The sequence below is a fragment of the Lepisosteus oculatus genome, chromosome 6 (genome assembly GCF_040954835.1).
Source record: "Lepisosteus oculatus isolate fLepOcu1 chromosome 6, fLepOcu1.hap2, whole genome shotgun sequence".
Classification (NCBI taxonomy): domain Eukaryota; kingdom Metazoa; phylum Chordata; class Actinopteri; order Semionotiformes; family Lepisosteidae; genus Lepisosteus; species Lepisosteus oculatus.
This window is the reverse complement of record NC_090701.1, coordinates 50513503-50541011: the sequence shown is the minus strand read 5'-3', so window position 1 is coordinate 50541011 and position 27509 is coordinate 50513503. Positions and strand designations below refer to the sequence as shown.

Sequence of the window (27509 nt, the reverse complement as noted above, 5' to 3'; positions counted from 1 at the left end):
ATAACCCGCGAAAATATTCTGTTTATTTTCACATTTCTTTCCCAGCAAGTAGCTGCGAGGGTGCGACTTGCCACAGAAAAGCAGAACAGCTATACACTATACAATGGCATTTTCTTAGCTTGAAATATTTCTTTGTGAAAGGAATGAATATTTTACCACTTCAGGGTGTAAAAAGCAGGTCTGCTGGCCAGGTCGCTATAAAGAAAAGATTGCTTTCACTGCTGTGAAATATGTCTAATGGACTCCTCCTGTCCACTACTCATTTCAACCTTAAGCGTTCACTGAGGTCAAAACTAAGTGTCGGTGTCAGGAATTGTCCGTTAAGGACAGAAATAGGATGAATGCATAATTCAATTTTGATTGAACGGGTCCCCAATTAAAAAAATACCTGTAAGAGTTAAAATCCTAGACAACCAGGCCATTGTCCTGTCACAGGACGCTGAGCTGTTCTTATTTCCGAGATGCCTGGCAGCCATCTCTCAGCCATGCTGAGTAGTAAGAAGAATTGCTTACACTTATATACTGTAGAACTTTTCTGGATACTCCACTCAAAGGTAATGGGGTCTCTTCTCCACCACCACCAATGTGCAGCCTGGATGATGCGATGGCAGTCATAGTGCGCCAGAACGATCACCACACATCAGCTATCAGTGGGGAGGAGAGCAGAGTAATGAAACCAGATCATAGATGGGGATTATTAGGAGTCCATGATTGGTAAGGACCAATGGGAAATTTGGCCAGGACGCCGAGGGGTAACACCCCTTCTCTTTTTGAGAAACACCCTGGGGTTTTTAATGACCACAGAGAATCAGGACCTCGGTTTTATGTCTTATCTGAAGGATGGCGCCTTTTTACAGTATAGTGTCCCCGTCCACTATTTTTCCCAGGAGGTCTCCCATCCAGGTACTGACCAGGCTCACACTTGCTGAGCTTCAGTGGGCTGTCAGTTGTGAGTTGCAGAGTACGCAATGTCTGAATAAAAATTCACAATTTACGATCCAGTGAATGGCTCTAACAATTTATATTAATCCAAAATTAAACTTCCACTCTATAGGCAGGAGAAGTAGTCAGCCAGTTAAAAGATATTGCCCTATTCTAAATGAGACCTTAAAATGAGATTTGGTAAAAGAGAACTATTCTTTTAACTACATGATTTTTGCAAAATATCCACATAAGGTAGTAAAATCCCCAAATACTTCAATTATCTCCTTAGTTAATTTAAGACAAAGTCTAGCTGTAATTCAGAAAGAAAAGGTCACTCTTTCAGAAAACGTTTTACACCGGTTTTGGCCATGAGTCATCGTAATCACATTCTCATGTTTCTGAGAAATAATTTGAGTTTTGATATTCTTTAAAATACTGAAGTACTTATGAGAAAAAATAACCACAGTACGATAGTAGATCATATATTTTCTTGCAGAGTACAACAAAAGTAGTTAAAGTCAGAGCAGGCAAAATAGTATTTACAATATATTTTTATTACATATTTATAAAACCAAATACTAAAATTGCAAAGAAAAATTCAATTTAAATCCAGAAGTACGGGACATTATAAATCAACAAAGCTCTCATAAATACTTCTCATCGAGATCATTCAAGATTATTTCCAAATGTAAACATCCATCCTCTTTGCCCGGGGAGAAGTTATTAAATGACTTTCTTCATAAAGGCACTGCTTCCTCTGAGTTCTCCATTCAATGTTAATCACACACTGAAGTAAAAGCTCTTCTTTGGGTCAAAGGGTTTCCACCTCTTTATTTGGCAAAGTACAGTACAGTCTTCCCAATAATGTCTGTGAAATACTGAGCTCTTTATAAAGTGTGTTCTCTGAATTCCATCCATTTATCCTTTTTCTAACCGCTTTATGCACTTCAGGATCATGGGGGAACTGGAGCCTATCCTGGCATTCGAAGGACGCAATGCGGGGTACACCCTGGACAGGACTCTAGTCCACCTCGGAGCACACACAGACACAGACGCAAATACTCACACCAGGGACCATCTTCCCAGAAGCCAGTTAACGTACCACTACATCATTGGACTGTGGGAGAAAATGGGAGCATCTGGAGGAAACCCATGGGAACACAAGGAGAACTTGTACTGTAATCTCCACGCAGATATTATCCCAGGTCTGGAATCGAACTAAGGGCCCCAACACTGCGAGGCAGCAATGCTATCCACTGCATCACAGTGACAATCCTTTGAAATCTACCACAGTCAAAAGTGAACATCTGAAGGACAAAGCCAGGTGCAGCACCTACAGGATGAGCCAGGCAATGAGTTATGTAAAAGATGCTTCCCATGAATGCTAACAAATGACTCTGTGCATTCTAACAGAGTATGATTATTGCTTCAAGAATCTGAACTGCTTTTATATCTCTTGTAGCTTATAATATCTAGGTAATTTGAGTGTGAACAAATGGGCTTAACAGAAAAACGTGATTCTTGATTTCAAAGTGCTGATGGCAATAAATGTCAAATCCATTAGTACACAAAGGATTGGTTTTGTTTAAATTTCTCAATAACTCTGAAGATTTGTAAAGTTGCTGGTAGAACGATATCCCAGACTTTTAAAACTATGGAGTGGTTTTAGCTTTGCTTCACAAAAGGATGTGTTTTTGTTTAAATTACAGTATGTGACACCAAAATCAGAAAAAAAAACATATTTAAATAAATCCCTCCATTAGGAAAAATAAAAAACAGGTTAGCTACGCGTGTTACCAAGTAGTAAATCAATGTCTTAAAAGGAATTCATAGAAAAAACTCTATTAACCTTAGTGCTCTTCTGAACCCTTTCTGATTCTTCACTACAGTAGTACACTACCAACTGTCATAACAGCCCTTTTCCGTTCATCTAAGAGCAACGTTTACATAAGATTGCAGCGTGCACACCATACAAAGAGGTTTTATGATTTACCTTTAAAAGCACATTGGAAATTGCACCCAGTAGAACACAGAAGGTATTTCTGGGCAATGCACTTTACCAACACCTCTAAACTGTAACACCTCATGCACAACTGATGTTTTCCACAAACTACAGTATGTAAACACACACACAGGGCTTCATACTGTATCTAACATCTTTAGTTCAGGTTACCATCCAATAACGGTCTCGGCATATACCTGTACATTTCATAAACCTGGCAGCTCTAGAGAGTGCACCAAAAAGGTGCAAAACTCCATCTTTTCACATATTAAAGAAATCAAAATCTGAAATCAGTGTGGAGATACTTACATTCCCTTTAACAACTGGACATGCTCAAAGGAAACCTCAGGTCTCTGCAGATTTAAATCTTGGTTGTATGAATGCTTGTGTAAAACTTTTTCAGACTGAAACAAATGTTGTTCTGTGGCGTAATGGTCATATGTTACTGTACAAACCTCTCTTTTTTTTCTAACTGCTCATTGTGAAAGCTGCAAATCACCATTAATCAGTAGGACCACACTATACAAAACAACTTGGCTTATTTTATAAATATTAACTGTGGTAGTTGAATGTTAATACGATGTTGATATCAAATTTTCTTTCAAACTCTCATTTGCTTTTGCCCATGACAGAGTTTTAGCTGTTTCACGTTTTCTTTAATGGCGTCTGAAAGGAAAGTTTGGGAGGGATGAAAACAACAACGTTCAATCAGACTTGGCTGTCAGTAATTAGCAATCACTCCTGATCTCATTTCCTCTCCTAAAACACTAAATACTTTACTTTATTCCCTTCTTTCCCTCGCATATGTCTTTTGCATTCCTCCTCCATCCCATCTCCACCTCTGCAGCTGCCCCTTGGTCACTCCTCACTCTGCATGAGGGTCCCAGCCTCCTCGTTCCCTGGCCAGGAGGTCAGCCCCCCACCAAGCGGGTTAAGCCACATGTTAACTAAAACACCCCATAATCCTTTCAGTACACTTGATTCATGTTAATTCAAGTGTTGTTAGTAATAGTGAATTTAGGTAATATGCTGAAATGATAAGTGAAAAATCCTTCACTTCTATAGGGAAGTGCATTGTTGTCATCAAGAAAAACAAATTCCCGAGTCATCTCGTAATTACGGATAGCAAATTACCTCTGTAATTCCAGAATAGCAATGATCACTTCAGTGTATGAACAACCCGTTCCGTTGACCAATGACAGCACCTACGAGCTACCGATAAACCTACATTATCAGGAAGAGTAGACCCACAGTTCCAGCAAAGCTATCGTTAGCTTGTAGATGCTGTCATTGCATAATGTAACGAGTTGCTCTTAAACTCAAATGATCATTGCTATCTCGTAATTACGAGATAATCTACTATCTCATACTTACGAGATCATTTCTTACGTCATAATTACGAGACAAGTCAGGAATTTTGGGCCTCCATGGCAGCAATGCGCTAAAATAATATGATGTTATAAATGAACCAACATTCAGTCATTCATGTGTATGAAGGTCTCCCGAGGTTCCCCTTGTAGCCAGGGTGTGTTTCAGTGACATTTTCATTCAAACAAGACCTGAGAGGCTCATAGGGTCAAGCCAGAAGCAAAATAAAGAACTATTATTTATGTTTATATTTATGTTTCTGTGCATGTAACCATTTTGACGGTCATATTAAACGGGATTGCCTCTGACCAGCATTTCAGACGCACCTCTTCACCACCACACACACTCTTTCTCAGTCATGCATGATATATGAGTTTCTACTTAATGCTTGAGTAATTTTTAATTCAGCTGTTTTGAACTTCCTCCAAAAAAGTGAAAGACCGTCAGCTATACATGAAGAAGGTCTTAATATATTTGATTTCAGAAAATGTAATGTGCAAAAGCCATTTGGAATGGTCTTATGTGAAATCAACTACATTTAAAAATTAAAATTTCAAATGATTAATCTGAAATTCTTACTATTGCTCATATTCCTGAAATGTTTTATATTACTTAGGCTTGACGTAGACCTACAATGGAACAAGTAATAGGTTTATTCCATGCTGAAAAAAAGAAGAAAGAGAACACAACGTTTCGGCCGTGGAGCCTTCTTCAGGTGTGAGCAACCTATTACCTATGTGCCTAGTATGTGCTATAAACCTATTACTTGTTCCTTTGCAGCCTACGCATGCTGACGCAGCTACCCACCTGAACGTAGAACTACAATTCTTTATTTTGTTAAGAAAGACTTAAATCTGTTCTACATTGCTGTGACTTTTGTAAGTAATAAAGGAAAAATAAAATCTGCAATGCAAGTTTAATATTCAAGATCCTTCCTGCTCACGAATTCACATTTTCTGAGTTTCACAACAACCACAAACAAAGCACATCCCACCCAGAAACAATTAACAACAATCTGGCCTGAAACGCTTCATAAGTTTGGCAACCATCAGCGCTGATCATTTGTTACTATAATCAATTCTTCAGTTTCAATGTTCACTGTGTGCGGCAGTAGCACTGGTAATCAGTTCTGGCACTGATAAAGAGAGCTTTTTTGCAGTCATTGTGTTGGCTGCATGCCCCTTTAGAACACTGAAAACTAATTCAGAGGAGATATCCTACAGCGCCATGGGCACAATAGAGCATTTCAGGAGTTCTGGAACCTTGGAGAAAGAAATATACCAACTGCCAATGATGATATGCAGGAAAATATCTTTTGCTGTAATTTAAAAAAATAATGCAGGAAAGAAATAAAAATAAAATGAACATTTGCTTTGAGGTATTTTCTGTCTTCATTAGTTTGTGAGCCCTGTGCCTCGAGCACCAGATTAATAAGAAAAGTTTCCTAGAGGAAATTCAGCCACAGAGACCTCTACTTATCTCTTAAATACAAGATCAATTAGGCCAGTCTGGAGAGGCTTAGTGGTGTGGTTATGAAATCCAATTTCACAGACTGTTGAAGGTACAAAACCATTTAAAAAAATTATGCCATAGGTTATGCACTGTATCTCAAGAGACATTCCTTTCCCCATAAACTTCAGACTTGATCACTACTGCCCGTGCCATCGTAACACTATGCTCTCTATACCAGCAACATAGCCAACGTAAACCATTGTACTGTATGTGATGTTTGTGGAGGTTCATGTGAGTTCAAGTTTGCATAGGGGAGCTGTCTTGATTAACTCAAAATAGTGAAATCACTAATTGTTCTGCGTGTTTTTATATCAATTGTATCTGATTTATTGATAACCAAACAACTAATGTCAATCTTATCAAAATTCATAATATTAACTGAGTCAAGGCTGAGATATATGTTCCAGGTCTCTAATATAATTCAATTCAAACACCAATAACTAAATTAGTTATACAGTATGTGTATACTGTATGTATACTTAATGTAATCAGTACTTATGCATTGGTTCAGTGAGAATTAATTAGGGCATACTGTATATTGTGCAAGGAGCTTTCGTTAGTATTATACATACAGACCTGCTATCATCCCACATCAGATGACGTAAATACTAAGTAAAGAAATCTTAACTTTTTCCAAATATTTATTCAGTTACTTCTAATGCAGACTGTCTCTTCATTCAATACATCATCAATATTGAATTCCCATTGCTTTTTGTGTTACCTGACAGAGTTTAGAAGGAGAATATCCAAAGAGTTCTTTTATACTGTAGTAACTAAAAGCAAGATGATGGATGTCCCACCATGTCAGTCTCTCACCATCATATCACTGCATCTAAAAAAATATTCTGGCCCTACTGCGTGATGGATATTCCTGTACATCTCAACAAATGATGTAGGGCTCCAATAATTCATCTCTTCAGTGATCTGCAGCCTGGCAGGGATAGCAAAAACTACTGCCCCTGGAAACACAGCAAATCAGTGCACTCCTCATTTCTCCTGCTATCTCTGCTTCACAACGCCTCAGTGAATCATCAGTCATTCATTTTCAAAGAAAGAGCATAGCAGGGATGTGTTTTTTTATACTGCAAATGGGCTTTAACACAACAGCAAGAAAAGATTGGAAATTAATTCTTAATTTGTTCTAATTTTCTCAGACTTTGTCTTATGAAAACCCTGCTCAAGGACAGCTATTGAGACGTGTATTTTTTTCTAATATGAGTTTCAGTAAAGCTTAACACTTTTGATAAAACAAACAATGTATATATTTTTAGTTTAAGTGTTTCAAAAGCAGTGGCATTTTAAAGAACGTATGTAAACATAGTCCCCCACACCACCTATTGATTTATCCATTTGTTTATGTATTACATACTGCTGCTGTGATTTCATGTACTTTATTGTGATTTTGTCTGTGTGTTCTGCACTTCCATGGGAGAAGACAAAGACTATAAAGTATCTAAATTATAACAAGGCAGCAGACATCAGATTATTGAATGTTGGGCTGGAGGCTCTTGAAAATGCCTATAATAAATAGTGCCCCCATTCATAAGCGAAAACGACCACCCATCCTGACTCCACTGTGTCTGGCATCACTAGATAAGGTGGGTATTAAGGTGTCTGTACTGCTCCTGTGATATCTAGATATCACAGCAGCTGGCTAAGATGTCAGACCGATCTGAGTGGTGACAAGGTGGCTGAACCACACAGACATCCAGAAGATGAGCACCCGCTCAAGTGACTAAGTGATCGACCTATAAAAGACAGATAGCAAGGAAGAGGAGAGTAGAAGAGACAGAGAGCAGAAGAAGAATCAGGACTGAGCAAGTTACAGCAGACAATCTACCTTCACCTCTTGATTCCTGAGGTTCTTAGATCTCTCAGGTATTGGGCACAGAAGAGACTTAGACTAAATTTAGCGAAGGAACTGTTCTTATTTGTCATATTCTTGTTGGTCCAGAGTTGGTCCCTTTTGTTCATTGGGGTTCTCTTTTGTTAGATCATAATTAGTAATTTGCTTATTTTATTTCTTGTGCATTACATGGGTTTTGTAATAAATGTGTTTTTAATCTCCTCCCAGTTATCTCATTCCTTCACCAACAAATTGCTTCCAGAACATTGAAAAGAAGCATCATGACCCTTCTCAGTATTATCTGACAGTAGGAGTTTTTTTATTATACGTTTTCCAAGTTGCCTGTCCCCAGGCTAGTGTCAGCACTGACTTTAATATTTTTAAACATTTAATGCCTCTTTTATGACTAACACCTGCTGTCTTTTACAATAGGAAGCTCATATTACAGTACAATATGAGTGCAATATCTATGATCTACATAAAATCTAGAAAACCCAATTCAAGGATTCAGATGAAGCTTTTTTTTAACATGAGTCTGATATATTCTCCATTTGAAGTGCTCTGACTATTCCTGTTATTTAAAGAAATGTATGTGTAAGTGGGACTATCTGGTGCAGTGCTGAGAGAGAAAGGAAGAATCCAGTTTTGAATGAAGCAGTTAAAAAAACACACAAAGACAGTAGTCTTCTTTTAATGAAATAATCAAGATTATGTGTGAGCTAGCATTGCTGGAAAAGGACTCAAAATGAATAAGACAGCAAATGTATTGCATTGGATCTAAAATAAAAGAACTCTTCTTACTGAACATCTTTCACTAAACAACTAAAACTGTTTTAAGTTGTGATTCACTTACTTCCTGTACCAGTGTAAAGTGAAAGCTTAATGACAGTAGCTGCATGGTGCCATATATTTCTGTAAAACATTGTAATATTTGAATTATTATTAAAATGCCTTTTATTTAACACATTTTGTCTATTTCTGGCATTGCATTTCGGTTATAAAAACAGCTCTGATGGGTGTTAAGAATGAGTAACAAAAAGGAGAAACTGACAAGAACATTTCTTGTGGCCATCATTGCGTTTTAAAATTTGCTAAGCCAAAAAGAAAATTCTGCGCTGCATTAAGTGAAGAGAATAAGCAATGGTGATGTGCAAATGAGAGCAATTCCATCTGCAGGCCAGCAAAGTAGCAGGGCTTGCTCTCTTTCAAATGCTAATTAAGGCAATTTAGTTTTCTCTTCCAGACAAACAATAAAACACTGAGCAGCGCCCATTCTGTGATGAATCGGCTCCCCTGCAGAATCCATCGACATTTTTAACACTTTAAACAAGGAGGTAGAAGAATAGCAATATTGCTTTGTTATCCTAATTCTCAGGTGAATGTGTAAGAGGATACTTAATAAGAGGTTAAAAATAAACTTGTAATGGATTCCAAATGGTCAGGGTTTAAATTCCATAAAGCACAATTACACTTTGTTAGCGACTCGCAACTACATGAACTCCGTGAGCCTTCTCTTGTGTGAAATCCTTTTGTAACGCTCTTAACATCAAGCCTGACAAACAGCAATATTTAATACCCAAAGACACAGTGAGAGTGATAACAACCAACGTGATTAGATAGCAGTGACATTTCTATTTGTTCTTAGATTGTTCTTCTAATATCTTGAACAAAAAGCTATCCAGCCATCCACCTGAAGAAGGCTCTACAGCCAACATGTTGTGTCTCTTTTCTTTTCAGCACGGAATACACCTTATCCTTTTCCTTTGCAAGCTGTCCATACTGTAACCTTTTTTCAACAACATTTTTCTGCACATACATCTCCAGTGGACAGACCTGTTCATTATACCAAGAGAAAGCTTTGTAATGTAAATGTAAATTTATTCTAATGTCTTCTGTGCCACTACTCCACTCAACTGATTTTTTGGCCTGGTCAATTTTTATCCCTTGAAAAGGGGGAGCCTGGTGTTTTCAAAGGCTATCAAAGTTTGGCAGGTTCCCTTTGTGGTCAAACCATACAGCAAAGCAACAAGACAATTGTGTAGCTCAAAGACAGACAAAAAATGTTGTTTCCACTACAACAATCTCCTTCTGTGTACACACATCAACAAGGATGGGCCTTCATTTGTAATTTTAAGGAGAAAAGGACAGACTGAATATACCGTGATGTATATTCAAGAAAAGATTAGAATGATTAACTCACATCTCTCTGGGGGTATTAATAGAAGGAGCCACAGATACACCCTTTAGATTCCCTTTAGAGAGGCAAAGATAAGCAATCTTTTGAATAAAAAACTTTACCAGCATCATGCTAGTTAAAACAACTCAGAAATTGTGTTGTGTTTTTGCAAGGTTTCTGCAGGTGGTGTTTGTTTTTTGAAGAATCATAGCCCACCCACAACAGACTCATTACAGCAACATTTCATGCCAGCAAAAATATATCAGCATGACTGCAGTTAGATTTATAAACTGGCTCATTACAGCAGTGGTATAACTGCTGAGATAGCATGCAGTAATATTGGGAAAACCTTATTGTGAATTACAGTTGATATTACCAAGAGATACTAATGAATTACAGATGCACCAAATATTCACTGGAAAGCAATTTTATAAATCACAGTTTTGAAAACAACAAATGCATGTCAGTATATAATTGCTTATAACAGAAAATTTACAAAATTATATTTTGGTGGACTTTGAGGATCAGGAAACAGACTGGCAAAATAAAGATCAAAGCTGTAGCTTGGTGTTAGAGCTAAAAACAATGGAATCAAAATTTCTTGAAGCATCTGATAATACAGATTATTAATACAGATTAAATTCCAATAAGAATTTAATTCATGTTCTTACAGTACATACTAAGGTTCGGTAACTTTTCTTGGTTAATTACTTCCAAATTCTTGACAGTGATCTCCAGTAATTCTGTACATGCGCTTTTATTGTTTGAACCACCACCTATTACAGCTAAGCCACACTTTCCTTTCAGAATTTATTTTCAAATTTCAGAGCAAATATTCATGTTTCTTTTTATTTTAAGGGTAAGAGCAATTTGTCTCTCCGTTTGCTTTGGAAAATTTGTATTTTAAGACTCACTGTTTTTTAAATCCCTCAGGGATGTCTGCATACCAGTATTCCTGCAATGAATTAAAATCTGCATCCCTTTCTTCAGTTATGTGTAAGCTGATGCTGGCTTGTGGCAAGGGCGCTAGGTCACTCAGTATGTAGCAGCCATTATTAGCTTGCCTGTTACTCTCAGACCCCAGCATTCACAACCCTCATCCTTATGAGTAACACCCAAGGAGAGAATTAAAGCTCTGCTCCAAAGCAGACAACCTGACTACAAAACAGCCTCAACTAAATAACATCAGAAGCATTTTATTCAAGAATAAAATGGTGGATTACTCACAAAAGGTCTGGTAGCACCTTGGACATGTAAACAAAGCCCATTTATTCCTTTTCTTTAGAAAACAGACATTTCTGAATTCTTCACCAAGGCCTGATGAGTCCAGATGTACAGTATGAGAAGGCAAATACACATAAATTCTTGTATTTTCCGTATATCACTATACTGTATCAAAGTGTTTGTATGGCCTGTGTATGTACTGTATAGACACTGAAATGTCAGCTGCTCCTATTATAGTATTCAAATACCTCGACAATAAATTATTTTAATGTCCCTATCCAAGGTTTTAAACACTTTATATATGTTTATTTGATTATATGTGTGAGACAATATTTCAATATAAATATAAATCAAACCACCACAGATAATTCATTCATTTACAGACTGGATGGGAGTCACTTCATTCACCACTGAAGTCTAACACCCACCTGAGTGAAGCACAGCTGCTGCCATTATACTACTGTAGGTCTCCCAGGGCTGTGCAGTTTGACTAACGCCAATATGACTTTGCATAAAAACATCCCATGGGTCCCATGCTAAGATGTTCTAAGGAGAGTTTACATGTGATATTCGTGAAGAGCACGTTGTGTGTGGAGTTCCTCCTTCAGATGAATAGGACGGAGGAATCACAATGGAGTCCCCACCAGGGCTCACTTTTCCTTCACGCACATGAGCTATCGTCTGCATATTATCTTGTGTTTTTTCATTAAACTCTTGTCAGAGAAGCACCCCAGTGTTATTATTTTTATTATTTACTGTGTATTTTATTCTCTGTTCAATCACCGAACAGTACGGTTTAGTGTAATGAAATGTAGAGTTTTTTTAATAAATGTGTTACACGGTAATTCCAATTAAACAGTGTTTTCATTGTTATTTCTTTTCTTATTGTTCTCCCCCTGCAAAAACAGGGTAAGTTTATTTTCTTCCTCTCTCTGCTTCCTCCCTAGTGGTTAAATTCTCTGTCTTGTGGTCTATGCTACTCTGCGATCATAACACACTTCAAAGCCGGTCTCCAGCCTCTCGATTTTCTTCACCTGTTTCCTCTGTCTGGGACAGTACTTCTAGTTCGAATGGTACATTTTACACATCTTTACACATTTTTTTAATCAAAAGTTCAATACAAATTTCAAATGATTTGAGATGCCCTCCCCCATTCAATACATGGGTTTTAAACATTTCTAAGACAAATCTGCAGCCTTTGTTTTCTAGAACATATCAAATTAACGGCAATCCACGTCTCCAAAAAGCTTGGACCGATGCCCCCACAACTGTTAACAATTAAAGGACAATAAATGCTGGCGAGCCTGCAATTCTGCTCTCCTGTCCCTCCTTCCTCTCTCATGGACTAGTGAAAATAAAGTAGGGTCACTGCAATATTGTAAACGATAAATTTCTGTCTGTGTTCATACAAGGGCTAAGAAAGTGTCACTTCCGATTTACATAAAATCCTAGTTACATAAAGACTTCAGGAACTGAGCCCTTACATACCCAGGGGATTAGACACCTGTAGCCTCATCACACCAGTAGCCAGACCACACAGCAGATCAGTACAGAGTAGTGAGAAACTCCTTCATCAATTGAATCAAAGGAGAATCTTCAAGTCCAGAGTGTGATTTAGACAGGACACTGGGATTTTAAAAAGCTTTTAAAAAGCATGAGATCATGGGAACACTGCTAGCAAAATGTTGATGAGCGGCATGTTTTTGTGGACGATTGCTAACCGGGGAACCTTCTTGAGAGTTTTGGCAGGTGTTCCAAGCTTAATCCCACCCTATATCAGCTATGCTAGCTACATTGATTGGCATCTACAATACATACTGTCCCACTGTGCATACATGTATCTGTGGGTATTTGCACCATGTGGTGGTCTGGCGTCTTGGACTGGATCTGGTCCCATCTTGCACCTTGTGATTTCAGGATATGAGCAGCAGAAAGCTTGGATTCACCCAAATGAAATCTTTTTTTCTTGTTTAATTGATGCTAGATTATAATCTTGAAGGGACAGTGGAATACTGTAATTAATCTTGTAAAGCAAAGAACATCTGGGGTCCACAGAGGCCTTTTAATCATATAAAGGAGCTTCAGATTTTATAAAGTGTTCATGGCTAGTTTTCAAAATATGTCTGTAGTTTGATGAAATCCTTAGGCTTGTTTATTTGCAGATTATGCAATTGAAGCATGACCATTGAATAACTATTAAAAATGTAATCAGCCTGTTATTTTGAATTTCATCTCTGTTTTTCCATTACATTTCAAACTTAAAAAGAGAAATCGGACATTTTGACAATATTAGGTTAAGTGAATCCTGTTAGCTTATCTGTGAAAAGAAGCCTGCAAGAACTTCAAAGGATTTGAGGTCACATTTTATACATTTAACTACCAGGAAGGTTGATTTCCTCTCTTTAAAAGTATATAGCTCTTTATTACTTCATTCCACAGAGGGAAAAAAGGCACATTTCTAGGATAAAGAGATCTTGTGATTTCAAACAATATGATTCGTTCCACTCTATGCCCTGTGCTGATGATGATAAACTGAGTCCCCAGACAACAAAGCAATCAGTTTAACAGATGGGCCTTCCCTTTTTTGAGTCAGACTCCTTGAAAGAGTATAGCCAGTCGTAGCTGCTCAGGCCCCTGAAATAGTAGGTTCAACTGCATACTGTGCATTCATTTACGGAGACAAAACAGAGCCCCTCAAATTATTCAAGACATAAGCAGAAATAGCAATAGGTATATCACATCTAAAAACAATTACAAACATTAAAATTAAAGCAAATAATTGTTTCAAATGCAGATCTGCTCCAAACCATCAATGACTTACAGTATATTTATAACTGTTTTTTAAGTACAAAACGCATTTGGAAAATTTCTACTGAGTGATGACGCAAAGGGAAGAGTTAGCGAAGCTGGACATCAGTGCGACTGATGGGCTGGTGGGCGACATGGCATCAGGGGGTCATGGGAGTGCATGGCGGCAGGCTGGAACACATCCCCAAGGAGCGACAAACTGCACGACCATTTAGGAGAAAAGACAACACTTATCTCTCGCCCCTAAAGAAAACGTCCTACTCCTGTGTAAATGCAGGTCAACGATCCTGCCTTCACAGCTTTCACTGCTCCATCACCCCAATCGCTCCCTGTGCCGAAGCACCTTGGCTGACGCCATACTGGGGTCTTGGCCAGCTCATCCTCAGTGTCAAGCTGTCAAAAACCAGCCATGTAATCTTCATAACTACACAGCCCCATTAAGTCACAGAGTGTTGTCTGAATACCCTGAATTTTCATTTAGAATAAGTAGATTCAAAAAAAGAAAAATAAATGCTTTATAGTTTGTGGGGCAGGGGAACCCAGGCTCACTGGCTTTTCGGCATAAGTCCCTTGCACACCCACACTCCCCTGCTATCGCTTTAAGTCATCCCTGGTGCACTTTGAAATGGAACAGTGTTGGTTACAGCCAGGTAATGCTGGGGGGAAGCCAAAGGAAACTCCCACATTCGCTCATTTTCCACATTCTCGGGGAATGCAGGGGTGACTCCTGCTCGCTTTCCACAATGACGGGGGATGGATGGGGTATGTTTTTCCTCTTTGGCCTTCCGTGTGTTAGGATTGAGGCCCAGGGCTTTAAAACATTCTGCTCCTAAACTCTGGCCTGGACTATGCTGGTCCGAGAAAGATTTCATGAAAAAACCATGAAAGCATAAACTACTTTGTAGCTAAATATTGTGAGCAGAGCAACATTGGACAAAAAAAATCTCACTACTTAATGGTGAGCGGTATATATGAGCCTATACAATATTTACTGTATGCTGGTATACATTACATGATCTTGCCAGCAGCCATATCACCCTGCAACTCACAACTGGCAGCCCACTGAAGTTCAGCAGGAGTGACAGTTGGTCAGTGCCTGGATGGGAGACCTCCTGGGAAAAACTAAGGCTGCTGCTGGAAGAGGTGTTAGTGGGGCCAGCAGGGGGCGCTCACCCCACGGTCCATGTGGGTCCTAATGCCCCAGTATAGTGACGGGGACAATATACTGTAAACAGGCGCCGTTCTTCGGATGAGACATAAAACCGAGGTCCTGACTCTCTGTGGTCATTAAAAATCCCCGGGTGTTTCACGAAAAGAGTAGGGGTGTAACCCCGGCGTCCTGGCCAGATTTTCTATTGGCCTTTACCAATCATGGCCTCCTAATAATCCCCATCTCTGAACTGGCTTCATTACTCTGCTCTCCTCCACACTGAGAGCTGGTGTGTGGGGAGCGTTCTGGCGCACTATGGTGGCCGTCGCAACATCCAGGTGGGGCTGCATATTGGTGGTGGTGGAGGGGAGTCCCCATTACCTGTAAAGTGCTTTGAGTGGAGTGTCCAGAAAAGCGCTATATAAGTGTAAGCAATTATTATTATTATAATAACATGGCCATTTTCCTAATATATTTTTCAGTGAGTTAAAAACATCTACTCATTGTAAAATTTTATGTGGCTTCAATGCAATGTGTAGCACAATGCATATCAAGTCTACAAAATCATGAATTCTGTCTCTGCATCTCAGTTAAAGTTTGTCTAAATCCAGGATACCTCTTAACATATTGGCTCATGCCTGGTAGTTGATGCTTAAATATTGTTTTAAAATGTACCACACACATTTAAGCCTTATCTATAGTGTACTACTGTCAATATCTTGTTCATTTTCTTTGGTTAAGATATTTTAAGAGATGTCTGACATAATGTCAGGTGTAAAGTTCAGCAAAAAGAGCCTATGGATACAAAATGGGAAACCTAGGAGAGACTATGAAAAAGACCTACTGTAGGTGTTTTTGTTGACATGTCATTTACATCTTTCTGGTCAATGTAGGGAAATCATTCAAAAGGCACACAAAATGCTAGGGTATACAGTTAAAAGCATAGAATGAACTCAGGTTATAATAAATTGTGCTGCATAACACATTAATAAGGCATAGACATAACATTTAGAATACACGTGACATTTAGAACATTTTGTCCAGTTTTGGTTATCATGTTACAGAAAACATACTGTTGCTCTGGACAACAAGACACACAGGGGTTAAGGGAATGTAGTACACCAACAGGCTGAAGGAAATGAACATTTTCAGTCTTGAACAGAAAATAAAAATGACATCAGGACCTGACAGAAGTATTCAAAATCCTCAAAGGCATGGATTTCTACAGAATCAACAGTGAAATTTATACCAGAGAACACAAGTGGAAAGTACTTGGAAATACATTTAAACTGAGAACAGGAGGCACTTCTTTACCCAAAGGGTTGTGAGATTGTGGGACCAGCTACCCAGCCATGTTGTTTGAAGTCTATACCCTAGCTCAAGATAAGGCTGGATAGATCCTTGAATCAATTAGCTACTGTACTTATTACCAAATGGGCTAGATGGACAGAATGGACTCCTCTCCTTTGTCTTCTTAACAAAAAAGTTAACGAATTTCGCATAATAAATCTTATGAGGTAAAGAGGACTATGAAAAGTAACTCAATCTTTAAATCAAGAATTATATATGCTTGTTTTAACTATACCCAATCACGTGCAATTTAAAAATAGTGTCAACGTAGTGTCTTTTTAATAGCTGTGCAGCATTTAAAACGTCAACCTATTTTACAAAACATGTAAATTGTTGAATTTGATTCTTGTCCAATTTATAAAAAGAATTCAACACCCTTATTAAGCAACTTTATCATTAATTAGACCCAGTTCTAAATTATTTTGCTTCTTAACAGTCCTGTTCTGTTCCTGTTGTCCTGACCATTGCTGACAAAGCTTCCAAAAATGTAGCTAACACCACATTTAGACACAGTACTGTATTAACATTTAGCAGCTTATGTTTATTCTATATGAAAACAAGTTGCTGTGATTCAGCGAACCAGGAAATGAATAATGTGCATTAGCACTATATACGTACTGTGGCTACAATTACCTCTGACCGCTAATCAAATCTCATTCCAAACAGCAGTTCTCTGTTTCAAAGTTCTTCAGGAAAAGAAGAGATCAAAAACACCCATGGAAGAAATAAATGAAATGCCTGGCTAAATCTGGAATAACATTACTCCTAATTACTCCATTTCAATAGTATTCTGATCATAATGTTGTTTCAATACCAAGATTTTAAAGCATAGTGATTGTGCCAATTGATGTGTATTGTGAGGTCCCCCCTTTCCAACACTTTTCTAAATGTGATGCTTAGGAATCACTGTTACTACTCTGTGAGTGCCAGGCTTTAATGATATAAGACAACCAGCCAATTTCTGTAACTGCGTTTATATACTGCAGTGGTTCCCAACTCTGGACCTGGGGGATCACTGTCTTTTCTGGTTTTTGCTCCAGCCCAGTTCTTAATCACTGGCTAACTAATTCCAGATTACTACCTGGAGCACATGTTTAAATGTGCTTTCAGCTCTTAAAAGGTATATTGTTTGAAATGTAAGCCCCTTTAGAATATATAGAAGGCAAAACAAAAGACCATTGTGGGAGTGTCTGATAGATTGTCGCTCTTCCCTGTTTGTCAGAAACTGGTCATCGATTCAGAGCTTAGTCAGAAATGTAGGTAAGGAACCTGAGGAGAGTTTGCTTAAATCTTTGAATGTTCACATTGGTGGAAACAATACCCTTGACAAAGGCTATGTTTGAAACTCAGAACTGCATGGAAAACCATGTTTGCCCAAATTCTAAACAAGTTGGCAGATCAATTAAAAGGATTAAAGATACAGAGATCAGCTGGATCAAAAGCCAGCAGATAAAGTGGTCACTCTGGGGTTGGGCAGCAATGATGTGGTGTTTTTCACCCCAAATGATCCCAAAGTTATTTCCAGAAATTTATAAACAAAAGGGGATATACTCTTGCTACAAATTTAGTGCAACACCCAAATGCATCTCACCTATGTAACACACTGCCATCATTATGTTTTAGCAGCCTCACTACACAACGGACCAAGTAGCGAAGAAATTACTTTGCCAAATGAAGGGTTAACTCCTCCACTCTTGCAATGCCATGAGCTTTGAAGGAACAAGTAGTCAGGACTGCAGTTTAACATCCTGTCCAGGGTGCCACCTCCTACAGCACAGTGTACCTGGTTATCACATGGGCTACTGGTTAATGGAAATTGTGGACCAGAGGGAAATCAAACCTGATGGTGGAAAGGCTGGTGCTCAACACTTCACAAGTCAATGAATGTGTTAATCTGGAAGCAGTATTGAAGGCCATATGTCTGCCTTTTACCAGAACAATTCTACCTTTTGTCACTAAAATATAACTTAGGTGTTTAACTGGCCCTATGAATAAAGGCATTATGAACTTGATGAAGAAAAACTGTTTACCTGGTACAAAAATAAAGGCTCCATCCCATTTTCACACCAGAAACAATCTATAAACTAGCCTTGGCATATTACAGTATCTCTCCACTTCCACACACTAAGAATGCATTTAAAATACAGTTCATGATTTAATAGAAATGATAAAATGTTTTAATGTAAAAATGAGATGTCCAAGAAATATAGGAAAAAATATTTTTAAATTAATGTAACCCACTGTTGTTGAAAACTGTATGATGGTAGAATATAAATTACAATAGTCTCGGAATATTTTAAAATTATTTTATTTAAACCTATTATGTAGTCTCCGAGGTCTGTATAATTTGAAGTTCAATGATTTGTACTTAATATTAATAATATATTAATATTAGTGGCAAGATAAAAACAACATGAACTGCAATTGCAGAATACATATGAAATGAAGTTTCAACAATTTATACAAAAAATGCTTGTACTACAGAAATTCCTAATTACACACTGGTGTCAATTAAACAGATTATAACTACTTGCACTGGCAGATTGATAACCTTTTCAATCACAAGGCCATAATTATTTTCAATTATTTTCTAAAACTGGAAACAACTGAATTTGATGGCTAATTACATGTATTAATTTACTAGTGTGAAACACGTTACAAACTCATGCGCCTAATACTCAAATATAGTTTTGTTCAAAACAGACCTTTATTGCAATAAGATGTCAGTGAAATAGTGAAAGAGGCATGCAAAGTAGGACCGAAGTGACAGAATGAATTGAATGAATTTACAATACAAAGTACTGTCAGTAAGAACAAGATTTTAAATGGCAAATTTACACTGATCTCTTAAAATGAAATGGAACCCTTAGGTTACCATACGGCTGATGTTGATTTATATACTGTAAAGGTTAGAGTAAGGGTACAGTTGGAAAACTAGTCAAAACTGATAATAGTACAAAAATAGGGGGAATGACAACCAGAAACAGTGGAAAGGGAATTATAAAAAGACTTAGACCACATCATGAATTGGCAGATACTTGCCAAATGAAGTGTAACATTAGTAAGGAACAATAGGTTACTGTCCAGAGCAATTATGATATTGTAGTCTGAATTCATTAAATCTCATAAGCTAGGCTGGGCATGGTCAGTACTGAGATGAGAGACCTCTAATGAAAAACATTTTGCTGCAGTGAGTGGTTTGACGGAGCAGTAGGCGGTGCTCTTCTCTCTGGACTAGAATTTATACAATATAAACAATATTACATTAAAATATAATATATATAGTCCAGAAAGTAGGATGCAGTAGAAGACAGTGGGAGGTTATGTCTTTCAGACGAGATGTTATTATAATAATTATATGATCATTAACATTGCCAAAGCACTGTTTGTAACTTGATTAGGGTTGTTAACACTGGTGTCCTGCGCGACTTTTACTCTTCCACAATCTGACCTCTCTATAGTTAATGACCTCTGGCAAAGCAATCTCTCAGTTCTGCACTTCAGAAGCATATTCACCTAACGGCTGTCGTGTACTGTAGGTAGGTGCTGCAGTTCCCCACTTACTGTATATGTAAAGTGTTCTGGTACATGAAAAGAAGTAAATCGATGCGAATAATTATTAGTTATTGCTCAGCTTGCTCACTATTCTAAAAACGGCGTAAATGAACACGCTGGCTTACCTTGGAAAGGCCTCCAACCTCCAAGTAAAAGCAGATTATGAAAACATTCCAGGCTACCCAGAGGGCATTCCAAATGGCATACTAAAAGAGACAAAGGAAAGATGGTGGTGGTCAAACAAAGTGAAGAGCTCAGAGCACAGGGAAAAATCAATATGGCAAGACAGCTTCAATAACGCTCCATTGGGAAGCATTAAGGACAGCAAGCAAGAAAATATACCGAAGGGAAAGCAGACCTCCCTCATCCCAGCTCCCATGTGGGCTGTGGCAATCTACTAATCCAATTCTGCATCTGTTGCAAATATTGACGAGTCAAAATGAGATTCATTGTGTCTCAAAACCAAATGAGACCAAGGAATCCCTTGCCTCAGCTGACCAGGCAAGTATTCATTGCTTTCATTTTACAAATGACAAGAAAGATGCTGCAGGAGAGCTATAAACAAGAATGAATAGTCTAAACATTTACATTATAAACTCATACAACAAGAAAAACGATTACTTCCCTCATAGTAAGAGCATTTTTTTTTAAATGTTGAAAAGCAAATGACATTTCAGCCTCTAAAGAGTAGTCGTCTGGCAGCTAAAAGCAATATATTTGCAGCAAACATTTCAGACCAATGTCAGTATTAAGACGCACGGACAAAAATGTTTTAAAATAACCAACTTGCTGTTGTTCGATCTGTGATTCTAAGTGCAGGCCAATGTATTCTAGGCTCTAGCTGAAGTCAGTGACAGATGTGAGTGGGATTTAGCATAATAAAATGAGGCTTTGAAATATTCTCTTTGGGAAAGGGGTTCATTGTCAGACGTTTAAAGCATTCCTCTTCCTTAGAACTGATTGTACTGTATGCAATGCTGTGAAGTTTTACCCCCCTTCAGAAAGTTTTCAAAATGAAATGAATTAAAATGTGTTCCATTTAAAATCTCTACACATATAATATATAATACAGCATCATCAAACAACAGCAACCATAACAATAGCAACATGTAACACAGCAAAGATAAGATAAAAACATACAGCAGGTGGTCATACAGTAGCTTTGTCATTTTGAGAGCCATTCTAGTGGATTTTCTAACTTTATTATTGGACTTGGTTGACTCTTGTCTCTCCAAGGGCAGAAATGCAGAATAGCACAATATTTTCAAAATGCAGTGATTCAAGGATTTGACTACCCACCCTAAAAATTATACTGGTTTGGGAGAAAGGGTGTGGAAATGTCATGATTCCACTCTTGGATAAACAGTCGAAAGAGACTGTGAGGGAGGACTTTCAATTTGCTATGGGGCCGCAGATAAACTGATTGGTTCACAGTATTGTTAGAACTGAGATAAATTTATAATGATAACATAAGGTCTGTCTACAATGATAATTTAGTGTTATGCACACAGGTTGTTTGAAATATGGTTATGTGCTAAGGAGAATCTTTTAATAATAATAATATTGGCTTACACTTATATAGCGCTTGTTGAAAATAATAACTAGATTTAACAGGTGCAATGCAGAACTCACATGAGCCACATATGTGTCTGAATATGCTGCTCTGTTCAGTGGGAAAAATAGCTTGTATGAAAAATACAGTGCTTTTTAAAATCCATTTTACAAATGCAGCCGATAAATAACTAACAGGTACACCATGTGAAAATGTACATTTTCTGTGAAAGCACTTCACTCACAACATGAGAAGAGCAGCCGTTGTTTTTTCATTACAAAGATTAAGTCAGAGAAGATAGCAAGCATCCTGTCAACACACTGCTCTCTATTTTAACTTAAAATATCAATCATCTCACACAAAAATAAACTCCTATCATTAGGGAGGAGAAAAAACACATATGCCCATCTGTGAGGATATTTTCCTGTAAACCTAACAGAAATAACTGTTCCTTAATACCATTCTGTTACAAATTCCTGTTTTAACAGAATATCATCATCAATTAAATACTGCCTATAGTACCATATGTCAAACTAAAGAGGGTTCAGATGGAATAATTCACAGCACAGATGGGGCTAAGCTTTTAGGAAACTGGACAGCTGTAGACCGAACCACCAGAACATACCTTGTCGGAGTTCTAATTTAGCATTTAATTGTTCGTTGAAAACAAATGTTTATATAATCTGAGATTTTGTTACCGATTTAATAACTATTTTTATTTAGTTATATATCAGCCTATATTTAATCTTAATAATTATTAAATTGTTGATATAGGATCTTGGTTTTATTCCAATTCACCATGAGACCAAAATGGCTTCGCTTCCCCATTGAGTAACTCCAGAACAAGGACGTGAACTTCCAGAATTTCTGCCGAAAATTTAACATCATCTGCGTGGTCGAAGTCAGTGAATTTAGTCTTCCAGTGTTGTGTCAATAGATCTAGTGCTCTAGATCCACTCCAGCATCTGATGTCAGTTTATAGCTTTGCCTGTCCTGGCTCAGGATTTCAACTTGCTGTCAATAAAGGTGATGTATAATATTCTTTGGAATTCTAGCCTTGACTGCAGCAGAACCATCAGCGGAAGGATTCTGTGTGTCGTGGACCTGACTGGGGTGAATGCTCTCTGTCTGAGTCTCCTTCCAGTTTATAGTAAGTTCTTCACTCTGCTCAGCAGAGTGTGTGTACTGTATGTACCTGGAGCACTTCTCCTAACAGACGGGAAGAATGATACCCGCTTGCTGCTTCAGCTGTGCACCATCACCATCATTATTGTTGTCCTCATTGCTGATGATGAACCCCTTTATCTTACACAATTTAAATTACAAATAATGAGCTTAAAAAAAGTCCATCGTGTAGAGTGTTAAAAACAAAAACAAATCACTTCAAGGCACAGAAAGAAAAAACACATCCAACGATCTTAAGCTAATCACAGTCCTGATTTTCTATGCATTTGTTTCTGCCACAGGGATGAGTGGGAAAAGAATGAGAGGATTTAAGAGATAGGAGAGCGAAGAGAAAGAGCAATTAAGTGACAAGCAGGAGAAGAGTGGACAGAATGAATGATCATAGAGGGAGAAATGACAGACTGGAGATTCAAGGGAGCATATTGATGCAGGGAGTAAGCGGGAAGAACATGGAAAGTGGCAGCCAATGAAATGTGCACGGTGGAGGAAAAGCAGGATGAAGAGAATACTGAGCGAGCGGCAGAGCCTAAGAGACAGTGACTTGTTGATGCAGAAAAGCAGCATAGGAGAGCGGCAGAAGTTCCGTCTAGACAGAACAGGAACTTGGACATGGAGCGGAGTGTGTTAGAAAAGGGCAATCCTGTAGAACAAGAGGACATAAGCAGGTAACTGAAGATGCTGATGAGTGGGAGACAATGAGAAATGAATTGAAAAAGACGTGGAAGGATGAAGAAATACAGAACAAGTCATATTTCCTCAGGTTGGATTTGAGGTGATACGAGTCCATCCAGGACGAGATTACTAATAGGCATTGAGATATGCAAAAACTCATTTCAAAGTTATAAGATTGGAAGGAAAGATCTGAACATCATTGGTGGTGAAGTGGGGGAAGACCCGTTACCAGGGAATTAAATAAGAGAACCCAGTGATAACTGAAGCTTTTTCGTCTTAAGCAGCGACAGGAAGGAACACATTCCATGTTCCACTGTCAATCCTCAAAGGCATTGACAAAGTCAACCCAGTGGACTTCTTCAGAATAAAATATGAACCCAAGTCAAAAGGGAAAGTGTTGACTACAGAATGTGTACTTAAAATTGAGGAGACACTTACCCAAAGTGTTGCTGGCATTTGGGACAAGCGTCCTAGCCATGTTGTTGAAGCCAAAACACCCTGACTGTATAAGATCCTTTGATCAATTAGCATTCAGCTACCAAATGGATGAGATGGGCTTGATTGTAACCTTTCTTGCTGTATGTTCTTAATGTTACCTTAAACTTCACTAAATACAGGATTAGAAGCAAAGTACATTTTGTAAAACCTTTTCAAATTATCAATACTTTTCAGAACAGTAACATAAAGGAGTTTCCCAGAATACTTCTTCAAAATGATGTCACTAAAAATAATGGAATAAATTGAAATTAATCTTTACTGTACATTTTGTCGGTGGTATGGGTTGGGGTGAGGGAAGTCATTCTAATATAACTTTATAATTTAAGCTTTATAAATTGCAAAGTATCTTCAACATTTAAAATGAAAATGGAAGAATACATGTCAGAGGATGTCAAGATAGACAATAGGCTCTTAACTTTAACATTTTACCGCGGTTTCATTAGGAATAACTCTTTGGCAGGCTTGAAACAAATTACCTGTACATGGAAAAAACAATTGTACAGTGAAAAACAAATTGCACTACAAATACTGACAAAAAGCCAGGGAATAAAAAATATAGACTGGCACAGTTGCTGCAGAAAACAAGTTCAGAGTATAGCTTAACACATAAAAAAGTATAGCATAACACTGAAAAATGTGATACTTTACAGATTATTTGTATATTAATTTTTTGAAAAGCCTGTCTCTGAACATTAATGTCCCCTGTTTCTATTCTCCCAGGAGGAGAACATATTTCAGTAATGTAAAATATGGACTGAATAAATCAAGACCTATAAGAGAGAAAAAACATATTTAATACATTAAGAGAATAATACATTTTATAATCTTATTTTAACCAAAACTGTAATAATCATACTGAACTCTGCCATATTGAAGGGTTAATATTATCAAAACCTGCAAAATTGAATGATTATGTACGCATCAAGACGCTCCAAAGTCAGTAGTTAGTGGATGTACCTTTGGCAGCAAGTACGTAGTAACAATTTTTATGAATAGGTGTCTGCCAGCTTTACACAGTGGGATGGTGCACTTTCTGTGCACACTTTGTGGCAAAATTATTCCAGTTCTAGTAATCATCATTTACCGCCAATTTCAATTGGATTCAAGACTTTCACTGAGTCACACAAGGACATCAACTCCCTTCATGTCAGACCACTTCAGTGTGTCTTTGGCTTTGTGCTTAAAGTCATTGCCATGATGAAATGTTAATTTCTGACCCAGATTTAGATTCCTGAAAGAATGAAGCAGGTGTTTCTGTAGGAATGCTTTGCACCTTCCACTTTCTCTTCTATTCTGAGAATCTTCCCAGTCCATGATGAGAATCCAAATGGCAAGATGCTGCCACCACTAGTGGCATCTAATACCGTCATGCTGTGTTGGCCTTGCACTTTGCATTTAGTCCAAAAGGGTCAGATGTTTTCTCATCTTGCTACAAGACCTTCTGCCACGTTCTGCCACATGTTGCACTAAAATGTACTTAGTCACAAGCTCTTTATCTGTAATTCTTTATCGTTCTTACAACTTCCACATACAGTACAGGCCAACTCCGAGTTAAAAATGTAAAACACCACTGTTGGCCTAAGGGGTATCATCCCAAACGTTTCCGGCTTTCATGGCCACTGAAGTTGGAAGGCAATCTGCTCTGGCTAGTGTCTGACTGGTGATACCCACATTCTGCTTCTTAGTAATGATCAGTGACTTTGACTCGGGAAATCCTGAAACTTGTGATGGCTTCCTCACTCAATGTGACATCGTGTTCTCCCTGCAGCCATCTTCCTATCCTAACGAAGACTCAAAGGGCGCCTTTATTATCTACCTTCTAAGGGGGAAGGTTTTTTAAGCAGCATTAATCAATGCTAGTCAAAATTTAGTCAATGACATGTTGATATAAGAAGACACACAATGTATAATGCTGAACTCTGTACATTACTTATTTACAAGGAGACTAGATAAACACTGTGCCATAGGGTATTTAATTATTCTGCAACTAGCATCTTCTTGTTTGGATGGTTCTGGAAATACTACTCAAAAACAGATTTCATTTTTTATCTATTTACATGAATTTGTTACATACTGTACTGTATGTATCGATGCAAAGAGTCACAGCACAGTTCATTGCAGTTTTGAAATAAGTTTATTCAGCCATCTGGGGAGCAGAACACACTGGTTTATCTCCAGTTCTTCAGGCATCTTAGGTGACAGATACAACTCAAGAACAGGGGAGATGAAGATATTGTACTGATTGTACCCATGCTACGCTCTAACAAATTGTGCAATCAAGTCTAGGGAATTCATTAAAGAGTAATTTAGTAATGTAGATCAGTTGCAGTTTTGATTTAATACTTTTGTGCGGGTAGCACTGATTGCATTTTACACTTGCCCAGCTCATTTCTGTGTTGACTAGGGTAAGTCTAGTCTGTTAATGGGACTTTCCAGCCCATTTCACTGTAGAATTGAGACCCAATTGCTTCCAAACCTGTTAAATTGATTTCTACAATTAGAGAGCTGCACCAAAGACTTGGTGACATTAGAATGTCTCATAAGTGATTATCCCTGATTTTGATCTATTGGCTTGTTAATAAACATTCACTTAATTATACAATCATAGCCCAACCCGTACTTTCAGAAAGTAAATAAACTAGTTATATAGGATATAAAAAAGAAAATACTTACCACCACAATATATTTTGGCCGGTACTGAATGGTTCCGAAGAGGCCCAGAATGACAACAATGATGTGCAGGAAGTTTCCAAGAATAGGTGCCCACTGGTAGCCAAGGAAATCAAAAATCTGTCTTTCTAACGCCCCCAGCTAAAAAAGAAAAAAGATACTTTAATACAGAATTTTTTTATCATACTTCAACAACAAGGGTTTCAAAACTGTAAATGTGAGCAGACAAAACATTGTTGTTCAAAAACATTCTGCTTAATACTCAAATGCTAGATAGAACAAGGCAGATAGCTAAAATGTGTTGTCATACACTGAACATTTTTCTTCCTACCGCATTCCTGTCAAATTAAAACCATTCCTTTTCCAATTATCTAATTTTCCATTCAATGTGAGATACAGAATTCAGATCTTTACAACTACAGGGTAAAATCAAAGCTTTCCAGCAAGAACGTATTTGTTTGTGAACATCTGCAACACGAATTCATGTTACAACATATTCTTAGCGTGGTTCATGAAAATACAAACCAAACCATGCTTTTTTTATTAATGAGATTATCTGTATGAATTATAGTAATCTTGGAGATTAAGCACCAGTGACAAATATACTACAGCAGAACCTTCCTTAGAGCTTTTGAAACCCTCTAAATAACTGCTTTTTTGAGTCAGCTTTCATTTACCTACTTTTTCTCCTCAGATGAACATTTTTAATCATTTTAATGAACTGAAACAGAGAGACTTGAACCATATTTTTATCTCTTGCACTCATGAGAATTGTTTAATTTTCAATAAGACCAAGAAACAAACATGTAAAATTTAACTGAGAAGTGTTTTGACTGTGATACAGGTCAACACTTATTAGAATCTTGACTTCTATTCAGTTAGAATTAAGCCTGACCCATAAGTGGTTAATCATTTACAACTCATAGACTCAGAATAAACTCTCAAGGGATTTCATCTAGTTTAATCAATTTAAAAGAATCACACTGTGCTATGTACTAATATATTTTTCAGTACTAC

General features: G+C 37.7%; 1 protein-coding gene across 4 annotated transcripts in view; it reads right to left on the bottom strand.

Annotated features, from left to right (window-relative positions):
- LOC102693504 (sodium/potassium transporting ATPase interacting 3) overlaps positions 1-27509 on the bottom strand; it is a 165644-nt gene that overhangs the window by 64281 nt on the left and 73854 nt on the right. For all 4 annotated transcript variants that reach the window (XM_015353749.2, XM_015353752.2, XM_015353750.2 and 1 more), the window contains exons 2-3: positions 26496-26633; positions 20041-20121 (exon numbers count right to left, since the gene is read on the bottom strand). In XM_015353749.2, coding sequence (XP_015209235.1) covers positions 20041-20121; positions 26496-26633 — 219 coding nt within the window. The remainder of the gene's footprint in view (positions 1-20040; positions 20122-26495; positions 26634-27509) is intronic.